Genomic DNA, 18,975 nt, shown 5'->3' with positions numbered 1-18,975 from the left:
CCGCAGCCACTGACCCCCGGCAGAGCGCCCACTGCACCGCCCCGGCCGCAGCCACTGACCCCCGGCACAGCGCCCCCGGTACCGCCCCGGCCGCAGCCACTGACCCCCGGCACAGCGCCCCCGGTACCGCCCCGGCCGCAGCCACTGACCCCCGGCAGAGCGCCCACTGCACCGCCGGTACCCGCCCCGGCCGCAGCCACTGACCCCCGGCACAGCGCCCCCGGTACCGCCCCGGCCGCAGCCACTGACCCCCGGCAGAGCGCCCACTGCACCGCCGGTACCGCCCCGGCCGGAGCCACTGACCCCCGGCACAGCGCCCCCGGTACCGCCCCGGCCGCAGCCACTGACCCCCGGCAGAGCGCCCACTGCACCGCCGGTACCGCCCCGGCCGGAGCCACTGACCCCCAGCACAGCCCCCCGATACCGCTACAGCCACTGCCTGGTACAACTCCCCTCTCCCTATATTGCCCCGCCTGGAGCAACTGATTCCCGTACAACCCCCTGGTATCGGTCTGGCCAGAGACACTGACCTCAATACATTTCTTCCCCACCCTCGCCTCGAACCCTTCTGGTAAATTTGGGCTATATATTTTTTCTCCAAAAGAAGTCCTAATTTTGATGGGGTTTGGCTATATCATGCTGGTTATTGACCTGAAGCAACTTTGAGTTTGACAGTTTTAGAGTGCAGCAACTTTGTTCTAGAAAACAAAATGTCTGAAACTGGCTATCTTAGATGCTATAACTTGTAGAGAGTGCTGAGACAGCATTCAGGAGAGTTTGGGGAATAGTCGGGCTGCTGCATGACCCTGGGGGAAGTTTTATGAAACCTTCCTTGCGCTTGCCCTAAGTAACCATGTAATCTTACTGATGTCACCTCTGCCATTCCTCCATATATACCTTGTCCACTGTTTTGTTTTGCTTTGCATCAATTCTGAAATTAAATTGTAAACATTTTGGAGCTGGGGCCCTGTATTTGAATGCGACTCCATGCAGATCCAGTTACTGGATTCAGGGATTCACTGGCAGAAATGGGTTTCAATCTGTATTGTGAGGTGCAAACCACACTTTGGGCACAGTAAAATATGGGCACCATGGTCAAGAGGGCACCGGGAGGCAGCGCAGAGGTGTGCCTTGTCGCTATAGAGTCAGAAGCTTCTCCCGGCTGGCAGGGGAGTGCTGGGTGATGGGGTGCCCAAATTTCTCACTGCTTCCTCCCGGTGGAGGAACATTGGGGGGTGAGCAGTGATGCACAGATGCTGCTCACCCCACAACATTCCTCCATGACCCCAGGGGACTGTGGGGGAGTGAGGAGCAACACCAAGTGTCCTGTGTGTCCAGGTCACTTCCCCCACCTGTGCTGTGCTGTGGGGTGAGCATCAGGAACTGCTGCTCTGCTGCCTTCCCCTTATGCAGTCCCTGGTGGCAGAAGTGACCAGGATGCAGGGAGCCCTGACCTCTCTCCTCATCTCACAACCTCCTAGGGGTGTGTTGTAGGAGCAGCATTGGAGAGGGGAGTGAGCAGCAATATCAGCTGCTCCATACATCCAGGTCAGTTTCCCTGCGTGGGTGCAGGGGTTGGGGAGCCCACAGGAGCCAGGGCAATGGGGGAGGTCACACGCCCAGGGAGGACAGGGGTGCCAAAATACAAGCTCGCCCAGGATACCATTTTCCCTACAGCTGGCCTGTAAAAAGACAGGAAGTGGGAAATTTCTTGCTCAACTTTTCCAGATTCACATTATTTGATTGTCATGAGAAGTGAGTGTATTGTCAAAGTATTTAATAAATAAATAAAAATAAAAAAAGAGGCGAGAGCCATCCTGGCTGTCAGAGGCAAGTACAATACATCAAGCAGCTGCCCAGGATAGTTTTTCACACTGGAGCTATGTCAACAGTAGGCACACTTTACCTGTGAAGGATACCAGTATACTAAACTGGCAAAGTGCTCCTAGGGTGGATGCAGCTTATACTGACAAAGCTGTGCTTTGTATCTGTTTAGTAAAACCACTCTCTATGACTGAAACAAACTACACTGCCAAAAACAGCTTTGCCGGTGTGCCTACACTATACTACATATACACTATATAGCTGTATCTGCACTATACACCGCTCACTGACTTCGTTGTGCTGGCAGAGGTCTGGAGTGTAGATCTTTCCCAGGTTTGTCTAGGCTAAAGCTTTTTAGGGCTTCTCTATACATGAAAATTACTCTGGATTGAGGTAGGGTTTGAATTTTAAGAAGAATATTGCAAAATAACTCCAGGTGTGGCCACTTGTGTTCTGGAATAAGAATGCCTTTTCCTGATTTAGCTTAATCCACAATAAGGTCTGGTACACTAGGAAATTAGGTTACACTAGGAAATTAGTGTACACTAGGAAATTAGGTTGACATAATTAAATCGCTCAGGGATGTGAAAAATCGACACCTCTGAGCAATGCAGTTAATCCAACCTAACCTTTGATGTAGTCAGTGCTAAGTCAACAGGAGATTTCTGTCAACCTAGCTACTGCCTCTTGGGGAGGTCAATTATCTACACCAATGGGAGAACCTCTCCAGTCAGCATAGTAGTGTCTTCACTGTAGAACTACAATGATGCAGCTGTAGTTGTGTTTTAAGTGTAGGCAAGCCATAAGAGTTATCACACGTGGCCGTAGCTAGCTATTCCAGAATAAATCCATGTGTAGACAAACCCTTACCTTGTTTGCCAATTAACTCCAGGCAGCTAAGGGGTTTGTAAAGGCTATTCAAGATATTTTTTTATTCAATATCTTCATAAATGATCTGGAGGATGGTGTGGATTGCACTCTCAGCAAATTTGCGGATGATACTAAACTGGGAGGAGTGGTAGATACGCTGGAGGGGAGGGATAGGATACAGAAGGACCTAGACCAATTGGAAGATTGGGCCAAAAGGAATCTGATGAGGTTCAATAAGGATAAGTGCAGGGTCCTGCACTTAGGACGGAAGAACCCAATGCACAGCTACAGACTAGGGACCGAATGGCTAGGCAGCAGTTCTGCGGAAAAGGACCTAGGGGTGACAGTGGACGAGAAGCTGGATATGAGTCAGCAGTGTGCCCTTGTTGCCAAGAAGGCCAATGGCATTTTGGGATGTATAAGTAGGGGCATAGCGAGCAGATCGAGGGACGTGATCGTTCCCCTCTATTCGACATTGGTGAGGCCTCATCTGGAGTACTGTGTCCAGTTTTGGGCCCCACACTTCAAGAAGGATGTGGATAAATTGGAGAGAGTCCAGCGAAGGGCAACAAAAATGATTAGGGGACTGGAACACATGAGTTATGAGGAGAGGCTGAGGGAGCTGGGATTGTTTAGCCTGCAGAAGAGAAGAATGAGGGGGGATTTGATAGCTGCTTTCAACTACCTGAAAGGGGGTTCCAAAGAGGATGGCTCTAGACTGTTCTCAATGGTAGCAGATGACAGAACGAGGAGTAATGGTCTCAAGTTGCAGTGGGGGAGGTTTAGATTGGATATTAGGAAAAACTTTTTCACTAAGAGGGTGGTGAAACACTGGAATGCGTTACCTAGGGAGGTGGTGGAATCTCCTTCCTTAGAGGTTTTTAAGGTCAGGCTTGACAAAGCCCTGGCTGGGATGATTTAACTGGGAATTGGTCCTGCTTTGAGCAGGGGGTTGGACTAGATGACCTTCTGGGGTCCCTTTCCAACCCTGATATTCTATGATTCTATTCTAGACATCTGTATTTGTAGCAAACATTTGGGGAGCATCCAGACTAACCTTTACAAGTATGTTAAGTACCTTCAGTTAATCAGGAGGGAGGGAAATCTCTAGGGTAGACAAAGGGGGAGTGGGGGCTGGTTATAGCACATAAGGTCCTAATCTTGGCTCTAATTTGGAAACAGATATGGTATGGCCACATTAGTACGTATTTCAGAGTAGCAGCCATGGCAGTCTGTATTGTATGGCAACTTCCAACTTATCTGTATGTATATATATTTCTTCTTACTATATGTTCCATTCTAGGCATCCGATGAAGTGGGCTATAGCCCACGAAAGCTTATGCTCTAATAAATTTGTTAGTCTCTAAGGTGCTACAAGTACTCCTGTTCTTTTTATTAGTACATATATTTGCATGATCAGGTCCCTTATTTTAAGAGTCACCTGCATTGACATATGGAAGTTGGAAATATGTTCTTGATTTCTGCATTTTTAAACATGAGATTGTGACTTAACTGCATTTTCAATTAACAAATTATTGGTAGCTAATTACTGCTTCATTGAAAGAAGGACTGTATTTAAGATTTTGCTGAGAGATTGATTAATCTGCACCTAAAAATCAATGTATGAGGAGTATAAAATAACTGGATTTCACAGCCCATCTGAAGTGCGACCTTTTACTTTGCCTCTAATATACAATGTAAGTCATGAAGATGAGACAATTGTATACTCAAGCTTACAGCCACAAGATAGAAAATTGCACCAATAACAAATGAGGGCCCTGGATTCATTGACAGAAGTGAGCATAGACCCTGACAGAAGGTGCATCTTCAGGGAAAAGGTTTGTTTAGGGGATCAGGGCAGTACAAGGGAGCCCTGACCTCCGGTCCCAGTGGTGAGCAGTGCTGGCTGGAGAGAGTGTGTATGGCCAGAGCAGTTGGACGATATGTGCCTTCATTATATCCCTTAATCAGCTTCAGTCAGAGTTGCCCCACCACCTGACTGGCAGAAGTCCTGGGAAAGGGAAGAAACACTATCTGACCTTCCCTGAGGCCAGAATGGTGCAGAGGGGGGTACTTTGGCTTTGTTCTAGTTTATATAGGTTTTTATACTGCCCTCATCACTGTAGCGTTGATATGTTTTCTCGGTAGTGTCCATTGAAAGTGTAACCCTGAGCTCAGGCAATGACTGGTATATTTTGTAACTGCTTTGAGCTCACCATTGTGCAAATCTGTACATGTAAATGCATATGTGCAGTTTTTGTTATTAAATGACTTAATAGTTTGTAAAGGCTCAAAGTGCTGCTAGGTGATTATCACGTGATTATCCTTATCCAGGGTGGGTGTGATTTATTCTGCTGTTCAGAAACCTACATTTAGGCTGCAGTCTTGATCCACAGAGCCAGGGGCGATGGAAGGTCCCTAAAATTGACAGGGCCATGGGCACCTGAACCACAGCTGTGCTCCCTTGCTTTGCTCTTTTTCCCTGAGGCCCTGCCCCCTTGAGCTGTCCCTCTCTGACACCTCCCCCCATCACTTGCACTTGTGGCTGGTAAAAAGTGGAGGAGCAATGGACCCCCTGGCTTCCCCTATTCTAGTGCTCCTGCACAGAGCTGTTGTAGCACTGCAGCAAGCTCTGGACTGACTGTTTTTCCTACTCTGCTGAGATGTTTATTTCCAGCAGCCCATCCCAGTCCAGGTGACCTTCCTCCTCCTGCCGCATGTGAGATAAAGCTATAATTTGATAATTCATTTTTTATAATTTCTATGGCATCTCCATAGAGGAAAATAACCTAAAGTTGGATTATGGTAGTATTGCTTCATCTTATTCTCCTCTTATACAGTTCATTTAATCTTATTTGCTTCATTTCTGTGGGTTAAAATGCCTTAAGTCTTATCTTATTACAGTCCAACTTTTGATTTTAGCTATTTTTGATTATGTGCACATCTGTAGAAAAATGACCTCGGAATGATACCTCACTTATCTACATCACTTCGCAATATGATGGTTTGCTGCATATACAGACATAGTTGGACATTATTTTATAGCATATAATTTTGTACAGGCATCCTTTTATTCTATTTTGTTTATATGAACATTTGTAGATGTTTGATCAGAAGCAGCAAATCACAATTCTAATCATGTTAATATTAGGGCTGTCGATTAATCGCAGTTAACTAAAAAAAATTAATTGTGATTAAAAAATTAATTGCTATTAATCACGCTGTTAAACAATAGAATACCAATTGAAATTTATTAAATATTTTTGAATGTTTTTCTTCATTTTCAAATATATCAGTTATAACACAGAATACAAAGTGCTTACTTCATATTATTTTTGATTACAAATATTTGCACTGTAAAAATGATAAGAAATGGTATTTTTCAGTTCACCTCATACAAATACTGTTGCAGTTTCTTTATCATGAAAGTGCAACTTACAAATGTAGGGGAGTTTTGTTACATAATTGCACTCAAACAAAACAATGTAAAACTTTAGAGCCTACAAGTCCACTCAGTCCTACTTCTGTTCAACCAATTGCTCAGAAAAACAAGTTTGTTTACATTTACAGGAGATAATGCTGCCCACTTCTTAATTACGTCACCTGAAAGTGAGAACAGGCGTTTGCATGGCACTGTTGTAGCAGGCGTCGCAAGATATTTACATGCCAAATGCGCTAAAGATTCGTATGTCTCTTCATGCTTTGGCCATCGTTCCAGAGGACATGCTTCCCATGCTGATGACGCTCCTTAAAAAAATAATGCGTTAATTAAATTAGTGAATGAACTCCTTGGGAGAGAATTGTTTGTCTCCTGCTCTGTTTTACCCGCATTCTGCCAACAGTCTTGAATGATGACCCAGCACATGTTGTTCGTTTTAAGAACACTTTCACTGCAAATTTGACAAAATGCAAAGATGATACCAATATGAAATTTCTTAAGATAGCTACAGCTCTCAACCCAAGGTTTAAGAATCTGAAATGTCTTCTAAAATCTGAGAGGGACGAGGCGTGGAGCATGCTTTCCGAAGTCTTAAAAGAATAACACTCTGATGCAGAAACTACAGAACCCAAACCACCAAAAAAAGAAAATCAACCTTCTGTTGGTGCAATCTGTCTCAGATGATGAAAATGAACATTTCAGACTGCACTGTTTTGGATAGTTTTCGAGCAGAAACCGCCGTCAGCATGGACGCATGTCCTCTGGAATAGTGGTTGAAGAATCAAGGGACATATGAATCTTCAGTGCATCTGGCACGTAAATATCTTGTGATGCTGGCTACAACAGTGCCATGCAAAAGCCTGTGCTCACTTTCAAGTGACATTGAAAACAAGAAGCAGGCAGCATTATCTTCTGCATGTAAACAAACCTGTTTGTCTGAGCGATTGGCTGAACAAGGACTTGTAGGCTCTAAAGTTTTACATTGTTTTATTTTTGAATGCAGGTTTTTATGGTACATAATTCTACATTTGTAAGTTCAACTTTCATGATAAAGAGATTGCACTACAGTACATGTAGTAGGTCAATTGAAAAATATTTCTTTTGTTTTTTACAGTGCAAATATTTGTAATAAAAATAAATATAAAGTGAGCACTATACATTTTGTATTCTGTGTTGTAATTGAAATCAATATATTTGAAAATGTAGAAAACATCCAAAAATATTTAAATGAATAGTACTCTATTCAACAGTGTGATTACTTTTTTAATCACTTGACAGCCCTAGTTAATATATAAGTAGACTGTGAGATTATATTGTTTTATGTGCATCTATGCTATAATAGGATTTTACTTACTGGTAATTAACATTTAAGATTTAAAATTAACATTTTAATTTTTAACTAGTATGTGTTTTAAATAGGTATGGATGGCAGAACAGAAAATATCGTATGATAAGAAGAAACAAGAAGAACTAATGCAACAATACCTTAAAGAACAGGAATCTTATGATAATAGGTGAGAACTTCTGTAGTATTAATGAAAGCTAAATTTTCCTCCCTCTCTGTATTCTATGGTATCAAGAAATAGCCCACATTCAGGTACTTGAAGTTGCATCACCACCTGGTTTCCATAAGTCCTATAGTCCTAAAAGTTTTTCATAATTTTGAACAGTGATTCATAAATTTGAGTCTACTTAAGCAAGGGTCATATGGATTTTGGTCCTTCCTTTTTGTTTTGGACCATCATTTTTCTGCTTGCTCTACTAATACTCCAAAAGTTTTATGAGTATTCATTTGATTCATATAAATGCAATACTACAATCTCTGCTTGGAGCAGCAAGTTACCAAAGATTGCTGCAAATGTGTGTGTTGCAAATGTACCAGCCAGGGTCTGTTTTTCATAATGCTGCTAGCACAGAAGTGAGATAGGTATCTTCTGAAACATTCATGTATTGTGTTATGTAGCAGTGCCTGCAAAACCATTGACCAATCTCTATATTCTTTTAATATTTAATCTGTAATATTAACACTAACAAATGAGAAATGTGAATTATTGTCACAATTCCCTTGTGTGCTTTTCATGTCTATTTTAAAATAACTCTTTTAGTAAATAATGTAAATTTGTATTTCCCGTGATATGTCCTAAACTCTGTTCTTTTAATTTAGATTGCTTATGGGTGATGAGCGTGTCAAGAATGGTCTTAATTTTATGTATGAGGCCCCACCAGGAGCAAAGAAAGGTACTTCTGATTTCTTAACATCTTGTGGGAAATTTGATTTAAATATATTGTGCACTCGCATAAAAAACTGTTGTTAACCTTAAGGTTGCAAAGTCAAGCTCAAAAGTTAGGAAACATCATACTTAATGTTGGCCAGGCAACTTTTGTGCACTTGCAGTAAGAGAGATGCAGTCTTTTATGACATGACCTCATACTATTGTTTCTACAGGAAAACTGTTTCTCAGTGTTCTCTGGAATGAGAAACTTTTTTTTTTTTAAAGTAAAAATATTTTTACAAGGTCAGCAGAAGGTACATCCCTGACAAAGATTATCTCTGTTTCCCCTGCCAAATTTCAAGCCTTTGCTCCAAAGCATGGTGGTACTAGAGCGTCTCACTGAAATGGTTGTAAAGATTTATTTATTTATTTTATCCTGGGCAAAACAACATATTTTACCCTAATAGTGTTCTCAGAAACGCCTTAAGCTTTTTGCTGAAACTTAAAAAACATCTCAGCCTGAGGCAGAAACCTGGCATGGGAAATTTCAACCCAAATGATTGAAGTTTGGGAAAGTTGTTATAAGTGACTGAAACAGGGTCTTATAATGGGAAGTGTAAGGCAACCTTTCTCATAGGATCTGCCTGTAATAGTGTTTGGTAGATATATAGAACACTAGCAGTTTTTTTTCTTTGTTGTTAAAAGTGAGTGTCTAGTATGAATAAGGTAGTACTTTAATGAGTCTAACGTAACATGCTAAGATTTTCTTCTGATTACAAGAGAGTACATCGCTAAAAAGCATATAACATTTAATCAGAATAAACAAATAGCCCACATCTTGTCAGTATGAACAGAGGGAATCTGAATCCACATTAGAAGCCCTTGGAATGAGACAGCTTCCTTGTTGTAAAGTACGTTCTGTAATTTAACTTAAAAGCTCTTAAACCGTTTTTTTAAAAAGACTGTCAAGTTAAACAATCTTAGACACAAATGTAATCTTTTAGCTTTACTATTGTTACGTAACCCTTAAAATGACTACCTCTGAAATACAGGACATTTTGTTTTCCTTTAGTTTTTGTGTTAGTTTACTTGGTGTGTCTGACAGCATTTTGTGTATAGTTGGATTGTCTCTCTCCCCGCTATAGTCAATAGGTTTTCCCTGTTTTCTAATTTCCCCTGTAGTGAGAAACATTTCTTTTAAGTTACGATTATTGTAAAACTACAAAAATAAGCAAGGGACTAAGGGACAGGCATAGTACCTGAAATAACATTTTGTTTTGTTTTAATGACTACATTTCTAGTTGGTTTTTATGGTACTTTTAACCAAATAAATTAATATAACTAGAACTTGCCTTACAATAACAATGAAACTGATTTCCAGTGGTTTCTAAAGAGAAAACTGATTGATTTAGTTCCTCTTCATGTCAGCAACCTGTGCCCCTGCTAGGAAGTACAGCAGAACCTTACTAATGACACTGATGGTGAATTACCACATTTTGTAAATTAACAAGTAAGAATAGTCCTTTGTCACAAAATGTGTTCATTTATCTTGACAAGTACAGTTTAGGTTTAATTATTTATTTTATTTCATAGTCTAGTAGTAAATGTAGGTGAGTATATTTGTAAAAGTAATGATAACTAGTAATATGAGATCTCACTACAGCACTATTGTTCAATTACTAGAAAGTTGAGTGAGGCTGATAGAGTTTATGTAAGAATAATCAGATTTGTGGTTAGCTAAGTGAGAATTAATGAGGTTCTACTGTATCATTGAGAGAGCAACCTCTGCAGAGAGACGCAGAATAGTTATCCAGGAATAAAAACGTATTTAGAAAAATCTAATAAATCCTTAATGTTGTAGCATTTGCAGATAGTTACCTAAAGCAGTGGTTCTCAGCTAGGGGTATGCATACCCTGGGGGTACACAAAGGTCTTCCAGGGGGGTACATCAACTGATGTAGCTTTTGACTAGTTTTACAACGGGCTACATAAAAAGCACTAGCGAAGTCAATACAAACTAAAAGTTCATACAGGTGCTCTATATACTGTACACTGAAATGTAAGTACAATATTTATATTCGATTTGATTTATTTTATAATTATATGGTAAAAGTGAGAATGTAAGCAATTTTTCAGTAATAGTATGCTATGATGCTTTTGTATTTTTATGTCTGATTTTGTAAGCAAGCACTTTTTAAGTGAGGTGAAACTTGGGATACTTGTGGGTACACAAGACAAATTAGACTCTTGAAAGGGGTACAGTAGTCTGGAAAGATTGAGAGTCTCTGACTTAAACTTTAAATCTTAAAGGATCTGTGCCTATATAACTGTTGTATCTAACTCACTGTAATGTATCAGTGGAGTTTTCCTTAAGTCAAAATCTTTGTATGATAAACATGAATTTCATTTTGTGTAATAATGATTCACTATGAAATCTTCTTTTAAATATTTTCTCAAGAATTGAAAATGTAGGCCCCAATCCTGTAAACACATAAGCACATGCCTGACTTTACTAGAATACTTAGCCCTGTGGAAATCTATGAGACTACTCACAGTAGTGAAGTTAAACTTATGCATAAGTGTTAGGAGGATCAAGGCCCTGGATACTGGCACATTAGGTTGTTTGGTTACTCTGAACTTCACTTGTATTTACTACTAATGAATGCAGAGCTCAACACCAAGTTGCAAAAGGGCTATATAACTTCAGCTATGTCCTCCTGCTTCTTTGTTGTGTTAGTTTGAAAAGTCTGAGGGGAGGAAATGTTATACCTATGTTTCAAGGCACTATTACAATATTATAAACCATTAAAATGTTCTGCTTTCAATGTAGATATCCACAACAGCCTATATCTGTGATTAATGTCTTGTCTTATTTTTTTTCATGCTTTTCTTTTCTTCAAAGAAGAAACCAAAGAGGTAATCCAACACATCAATTCTTAACACTTTCTTTACAATTACATAATATAACTTTCAAACTTGATGTGAGATTTTCAACATTCTTGTATTTTATGTTTTACAGCAAGAGGGAGAGACTGAGTACAAATTTGAATGGCAGAAAGTAGCCCCACGAGAAAAGTAAGAACTATTTATTTATCTGGATAGAAATCCACTCTTTTTGGAGCTAGTTTCCATTTTGTTGGGCTTTCTTTCCTTCTGTTACCTTTCAGGCAGGTGGTTTCTCTTATTCTGTCATGGCCTCATGGCTGGTTAGTCAAGCTTTTAAAACAGAGGAGTTTGTGTGTTCTAATCAGCTATTTTTCTCTTGGTTTTTGTTCTGGGTGCATATTTGAAAACACCTGTTTTAGTATGAATACTTAAGTACACCTTTAAGTTATTTGCAGTTCCTTCGACTTGTGTGTTTTGTTTGAGTTACTTTGATTTTGGAATAGATATGCATCCTGTACATGTAACAATGAGATGTTCTGTAGTAGTTTTGTATATGATAGTTTGAAAAACTTTTCTGGTTATTTTATTGTATTAATCTTAAGACTTTAATCTGTTTCTTTTTGCATGTAACAGATATGCTAAGGATGACATGAACATCAGAGATCAGCCATTTGGTATCCAGGCAAGTTATATTTACCTTTGTGAGAGTCTTTGGTGTATTTCAAATATTTGTCTAACTACATGACATTCACATTAATCGTATCTTATTCAGTAAGTTAAAACAGCTCCTTAGACTTAAGAACATAACAAATTACTAGAAGACATGAAATTCTGCTGTTAACTCAATTATGTCTATGCTGTTTATTCGTCAGGTGCGAAATGTGAGGTGTATTAAGTGCCACAAGTGGGGTCATGTAAACACTGACCGAGAATGCCCTTTGTTTGGTCTTTCTGGAATTAATGCAAGTTCAGTTTCCAATGATGGATCAGGTAGGCACTAGAAATGTATTTAAAATTATTTGTAATTGTCTGTCTCAGAAAGGACTGACCATAAATCTTGAAAGCATTTCTTAGATCTAAATGTTGAATGTACAGATACATCATGTTTCAAATGGTAGATGAAATAGGAAACAAGAATCCTCAATTCTAAATGTTGTAATTTCTAGATCATGTCTTAGATAATTAGATCTTTGGAATCTAAGTAGTAAGTATCTAAGTAGTAAAATCCCCTGAACATTGTCCTGGTGACATTGCTTTTCCCCTTTATGTAGGCATCTAGTTCTGATGCAGCCTTGTGATGTCTACTTCAGTTCTGAATGGAAAAAAAGATGCTTCCATGTTGATAAACTAATCAGTTAAATGGACCATCAAAATAAAGTAACCACAATTCAGACTCAAACCATAAGGGCATGAGAAGTAGGAAACACCAATTCATACTGGTGACATAGTTTGTCTTAATTTCTTAGATCTCTGAAGTGCCTAAATAAATTAATCAACAAGTAATTGAGGCTTAGTTTTCTAAATGCCACATTTTCCCCTCGTGTTAAGTTTTCACTTCTTCAAGAAGAGTGATTTTGCTCTGCCATCTTTCTTGTTGACTAGAAACACACTGCATTTTATTTTTAGAGCATACTGTCCTTTAATCAGACGCATATGTGATTAATACATAGCACGCTATATTTACTTTGAATGCTTGAAGTGGAATTCAGTTTTTGTCTTCAGTAATTTGACCCACGACTGTGACACTTTCATAGTCATAATGAAGTATCTAAGAGTGATTCTAGTTGCTCTGAAGAGGTGTGTTACAAAAACATGAAGGAGTCTTCATGCTGTGGCACATTCCACTGCAGATTATAGAGAATTTTATAGTCTGAGAATGAAATGTATTCTCAAGTCATTTCTTTGGGAACGCCATTACAATTGGCACCCTGGTTAACTTTCTGAGCAGAGAGGCCAAGGATAGAAGCTAAACTATGTCACTTTCATGTAATAACTATTAGTTCTTTTTGCATAGTCCGCCTATTGACGATCTGCCTTATCTAAAGGGACTAATTCAAAAAGTTATTTGATGTTCCTTTATTGAAGGGAAGTGCCATAAAGCTTTACTTCAAGAAACAGTATATCATGCTGCTTTGCTTTTAAGCACTGTCAGAAGATCATACCATCATAATAGCAACTGTATAGTTGTAGATGAGATGGCAGTCTTTCTGAGTCTCTGTATTCAATGGCTTATAATGTTGTTTACAGCTTAGAAGAAATTTTGATTGGAAAGATTTTTACTGGTGTAGGGGGTGGGGAAATATACTTTACAGCTATTATTAGTGAGACATGCTTTTATACTCAGAAAATTCAATTTGTGCTGAAATCAATCTTGACACATATAATCCTCAAATACTCTCTTGTGAAATTAAAAAACACTTGTAAATAAGCGTTCTCACACATCGTATTGTACTTATTCGTCTTCCCATTCATAACTGCACCAAGGCCACTTTTCAGTGTCTGTTTGTTGAAAACCTAACTAGTTTTTCATCAACCCTAAGTAATCTCTGAGTGTGCCAGGCCTTTTCCTAGTCAGGTACCGGTCCCCAGGGCATCTTCCCAAGCAACTGCTAAGAGCATAGTGAAAGGGATTTAGTACATCTGACATACCTTCTGTTTGAACATAAGCACTATAAATTCCACAGTTTGTGTGCTCTGAAGCTAAGCACCTTCTAGTACAATCACTTCTTGAAATTTTCAGCTTTAGACCCTAAAAGAAAGTGTGTGATCCTGAGCAACTCCTGATGCCTTTTTAAAATAGGAGCGAGTGTAGAGGGATGACTGGTCAGGTTTGGGGCAAATCTAGAGTGCATATTTTAAATTTGTTTGCATGTGTGATCTCTTGAATTAAATATAAGACACAGTGGTACTTTACTTTTTTTTTTTTTTTTTTTTAAAGGAAATTAAATGCAAAGCACTATAGTTGGGATTTTCAGAGGCTCTCAGCATTGGTTTAATTCTGTTCCCATTAATTTAATAGGGGGAGAGTTAGGCCTTCCTGGAGCATTTTTGAAAATTCCCTCTATGTAAATGCAACATTTAATGTGAAAGATAAATTACAGAAGTTAAGAAATTCACTAGTCCCACAGCAGCCATAATTCAGTCACATTGCACATGTACCAGTGTATTAAAGCTAATGCTGTATACAAGAAAAACAGGATAATACGAACCAAATCCTGAGCTCAGGGCATAGCCCAAATAAGTGAGATCTGGGAGAAAGTAATTGCTTTTCCCCATAGTAGCAGAGCCACCACTGTAGAGCTACAATCCAGCTATTACGGTAGCCTCAGAGCTGCAGTAGCCCTTGCTGCTGAACCTCCCTAAGAAGAAAGTGAGTTTGGTTCATGAATCTATGCAGTAGCAGATTTAACCTTCTTTGAGTGCTTGCTCATGTCCATTCCAATGTAGGTATGTGCTCGTCCCAGAAAGATTTTTCCCTTAGTGGTATCCATCAGGTTGTCTCTGGTGCCCCCTGGAGTTGTGCTCTCACAGGGATGGTATAAAGGGCCCTGCTGACCTGCCGCCCCCTCCTAAATTCCTTTTTACTGCCCATAACAGTTGTTGGCACTTGAGCTCGTCCTTGCGTTTTCCCGCAAGTACATCTCTGTGGACTTTGTTTCTATTACTGTATATAGTTATTTGTAGTGGTTAAGTTTTAGTTAGCGGACCCCGCTTTGCGGGGTTAGCCCTTCCACAGCACCAGGGCATGCCACAGTTTCTGGGGTTTAAGCTGTGTGTGTCATGCCATAAGCCCATGCCTGTTAGTTGAGGCAGCTGGAATGGGGGTCACTGTCTGGGGGAGGCCCACATGCAGGAGTGTTGCAGGATCTGCAAGGGGTTCAGGCCCTGTACTGAGAAGGACAGAGACATCAAACTCAAGTTCTTCCTCATGGAGGCTCCTCGGGGCCAAGCCAGGCCAACTCGGCACCGGAGTACTTTGGCTTCAGTAAGAAGCACCCCAGCAGCTCTAAGAGAGACTGAGCACAGTTCTGCTTCTCCCGTGCCAAGGAAGGACTCTTCTGTTTCCCGAGACTCCTAGCACCAACAGTCACCCTGGTGCCGAAGAAAACCACTCCTACATGGATTCTCAGCACACTTCTTGAGAAACAAGCAGAGGAAAACTGACTGCAGGCGATCCCCAACCCCAAGGTCTGTTCGACACAGAGATGCTAGGCAGAGTGCGACCTATGCCGGGCCACTCAGAGATACTAGCTGTGTGGACAGTACCATTGACTCTGGCCCCTGGAAGGGTGCCATTAAGTTCAGCACCTTTGGACTCTCCACCAAGAGAGAGCCATCACAGTGCAAATACTCTGGCATTACCATTCACACCAGAGGCATTTGAGTCAGCGAGGGAATCACGGTCACTCCCGGTACCTCCATCCCCTGCCATTCTGGAGCTATCAGCGGCGGCACCAGAGTTAAGAGCCACGCGGCACCAAGACCCCAGGCGCCATCAAAAGGGAAACCTCCTATGATGACACAGCACCGATCTCCTCCCTCCTGGCACTGCTCGCCAGCACCGGTCAGTGCTACTCCACCCTGGTTGCCAAGAAGTGACTCTTCGGAGTCAGACTCGGAGGCAGAGGTGTTCCCCAGTGGTCGACAGGTGCCAAAGCATTCCACTGGTGGCCTGGCCACCAGTGCAGTGGCAGATGCCACTACAGTGGCTGTTTTGGAACCCCCGGACTTTTCCACCAGTCCAGGGATCACAGTCCAGAAGGTTCTACTCTGTTTTATCAGAATCTAGAGCTCCCCCACCATCTCCCTTAGAACAGGGACCGGGCCCCAGTACCAAGCCTGGTGCCAAATTTGAAATCCTGGCACTGAAGACCCATCCGGTGCAGAGGGCGAGGAACAATGCTCCTTGTCTGTGTAGGCTGCTTCCTCCTCCTCTCCTGATGAGGCGGTTTCAGGAACAAGTGTAGTGCCCTCCCAAGATGATTATAGGGTGCATCAGGAGTTCCTCAAGAGGGGAGCTCAAAACCTGGGGATCCAGGTGGAGGAGATCACAGAATCCTCCCATGCCCTGGTGGACATTCTAGTGGCATTTGCCCTTCAATGAAGCCATTTTGGACCCCATCAAAGCCTTATGGCAGATCCCTGCAACCAACAGCGAAGAGGATGGAGAAAAAGTACAGTACTTTGTTCCCACTCAAGGGTATGAATTTCTGTACACTCATCCTTCACCGGATTTGCTGGTGGTTTCAGCAGCTAATGAGCGGGAGCAGCAAGGGCCAACTCCCAACACCAAAGATGCAGAAATCTAGATCTTTTTGGCAGGAAGGGTCTACTCAACTGTTGGCCTCCAGCTCAGGATCGTGAACTAGCAAGTGCTCCTGACCCATTATGATTTTATTTCCTGAAATGCAATGGCAAAATTTAAGGAACTATTGCCACAGGAGTCCAGGGGTGAATTCTCGGCCCTAGTTGAGAAAGGAAAATTGGTGGCAAGGGTGTCCCTTCAGGCAGCCTTGGACACAGCTGACTCTGCAACCTGATCCATGGCTTCAGCTGTAGTTATGAGGAAAAACTCATGGCTTCAGTCCTCTGTTACCCTATGAGGTGCAGCAGACATTGCCGGACCTTCCCTTTGAAGGCACATCACTCTTCTTGGAGCAAACAGATGTCAAGCTACATAATCTGAAGACTCAAGCCACCCTGAAATCCCTAGTGTTACATACTCCAGCTCCTTCTAGGAACATTATAAGCCCCAACTGGTGGCTTGCTTCTACCTGCCACAGTCAAGACAAGACTACAATAAGAGAAAGTAGAGGCTATAAAAGGAGGCCTCCATCCCAGTCCATGTCAGCCTCCATGCCTGCACCCCCTAGGGTAATTGGCAGGGTCTAAGCAGGCCTTTTGATGGAATGTTTGGTGGTGATGTACCAGGACATTTGGATCCAATTTCCCTAATTTGTGTGGACCAGCTGTCCCACTTCTATCAGGCGAGGGCTTGTATTACCTCAGATTGCTCGGTGCTACGCACAATAGCACTGGAATACACCCTTCAACTCAGTTGTTCCCCTCCTTTCCACCTTCCCTCTCTCTCCCTCTTTAGGCACCCTTCTCAAGAGCAATGTCTAGCCCAGGAGGTACAGTCACTCCTAAGGGCAGGAGCAGTGGAGAAGGTTCCACCGGAGTTAAGGGGCTTGGGGTTCTGCTTCCGTTGTTTCCTAATCCTGAAAGCCAATGGCGATCTCAGACTGAACCTGGACATGCAGAACCTCAACAGCTTAATGAAGAAGTTGAAATTTTGCATGGTCTCCTTGGCCTCCATTATCTCTTTTCTGGATCCAGGGAACTTGTACTCCACCCTTGATTTGAAGGACACTTATTCTCACGTTTCAATTTTTCAGGTTCACAGACGGTTCCTGTGATTCATCGTGAACCACGTGCACGATCAATTTTCTGTGCTCCCATTCGGCTTGTCAGCGGTCCCTCGTATGTTCAGAAAGTGAATGGCAGTCATCGCAGCCTTCCAGAGGAGGCAGGGGGTTCTGGTCTACCTTTACCTCAATGACTTGCTGTTCAGAGGTCAGACTAAGGCCTAAGTGGAGGCAAATGTAAAGTTAATCAACTTTCCAGGACCTGGGGCTGTTGATAAATATGCAGAAGTGTACCTTCTCCCTGGTTCAAAGGATAGAATTAATCGGGTCAATCCTCAACTCGGTCCAGGCCAGAGCCTTCCTCCCAGAAACCTGATCCCAAGCTGTTAGGGGTGCCCAGAGAGAGCATGAAAATCACCCCATTACCACAGGAAGAAACTGCCTGATGCTCTGGGGCCTGTGGCATTATGTTCCTATGTAATGCAACATGCAAGATTACGGCTCATATCTCTTCAGACTTGGCTGGCATCGGTATATGCGCCAGGCTGAAACCATTTGGACATGGTGGTCTCACTTCCCCCTTCGGGATCATCACCCTTCTTTGCTGGCTGGACCTGTGGGCAGTATGTACAGGAGTCCCATTCTTGAGCCGCCAACCATCAATGTATCTCATTACAGACTTGTTGGCAATGGGATGGGGGACTCACTTGGGGTCCCTCAGGTCCTCCGGTCTCCAGAAGAGCTCCCTCAACATATCAACATGAGGAAACTCAGATCATTGTGCCTAGCCTGCCAGGTGTTTCAATCCCACTTGCAGGGCAAGTGTGTGTCAGTCCTTACAGACAACATGACAGCAGTGTTTTATATAAACAGGCAGGGTGGCGTGCACTCCTCTCTCCTATGCCAGGAAGCTCTTTGACTGTGGGAATTCTGCAAAACCCACTTACTCCACCTCGAAGCCTCCTATCTCGCAGGGTTGAAGAACAAGCTAACAGATCATCTAGCAGATCCTTCTCCAACCACCATGAATGGTCCATCCATCCAGATGTTGTGAAAGGCATTTTCCAGAAGTGGGGGACTTCCTAGCTAGATCTGTTTGTGACGAAGCACAACAAGGAGTGTCGTCAGTTCTGCTCCTGCCTCGGTCACAGCCTGGGCTTGCTCACAGATGTCTTTCTCCTCCCTTGGAAGGGCCATCTCTTCTTTGCATTCCCTCCCTTTCCCTTCATACACAAGGTACTGCTGAAGGTCAGAAGGGATGGGTTGCATCTTAACCTGATTGGCCTGGTCTGGCCCTGTCAGCACTGGTTCATCACCCTCCTGGACCTCTCAGTGGAACCGGCAATCTGCCTGTCTCTGTTTCCAGAACTGATCT

The 18,975-nt window shown here is 42.2% G+C and overlaps 1 protein-coding gene across 2 annotated transcripts in view; it reads left to right on the top strand.

Annotated features, from left to right (window-relative positions):
• Positions 1 to 18,975, top strand: part of CIRSR (corepressor of RBPJ and splicing regulator) — a 46,346-nt gene that overhangs the window by 1,706 nt on the left and 25,665 nt on the right. The window contains exons 2-7 of one of the 2 annotated variants that reach the window (XM_073305889.1): positions 7,553 to 7,647; positions 8,298 to 8,371; positions 11,249 to 11,262; positions 11,366 to 11,421; positions 11,866 to 11,914; positions 12,105 to 12,222. In XM_073305889.1, coding sequence (XP_073161990.1) covers positions 7,553 to 7,647; positions 8,298 to 8,371; positions 11,249 to 11,262; positions 11,366 to 11,421; positions 11,866 to 11,914; positions 12,105 to 12,222 — 406 coding nt within the window. Of the gene's footprint in view, positions 1 to 7,552; positions 7,648 to 8,297; positions 8,372 to 11,248; positions 11,263 to 11,365; positions 11,422 to 11,865; positions 11,915 to 12,104; positions 12,223 to 18,975 lie in introns of those variants that run through there. The other variant, XM_073305890.1, reaches the window with a different exon arrangement.

Source organism: Lepidochelys kempii, chromosome 11 (assembly GCF_965140265.1).
Source record: "Lepidochelys kempii isolate rLepKem1 chromosome 11, rLepKem1.hap2, whole genome shotgun sequence".
Lineage (NCBI taxonomy): Eukaryota > Metazoa > Chordata > Testudines > Cheloniidae > Lepidochelys > Lepidochelys kempii.
The sequence above is the reverse complement of the archived record's forward strand: the minus strand, read 5'-3'. Positions and strand labels throughout refer to the sequence as shown.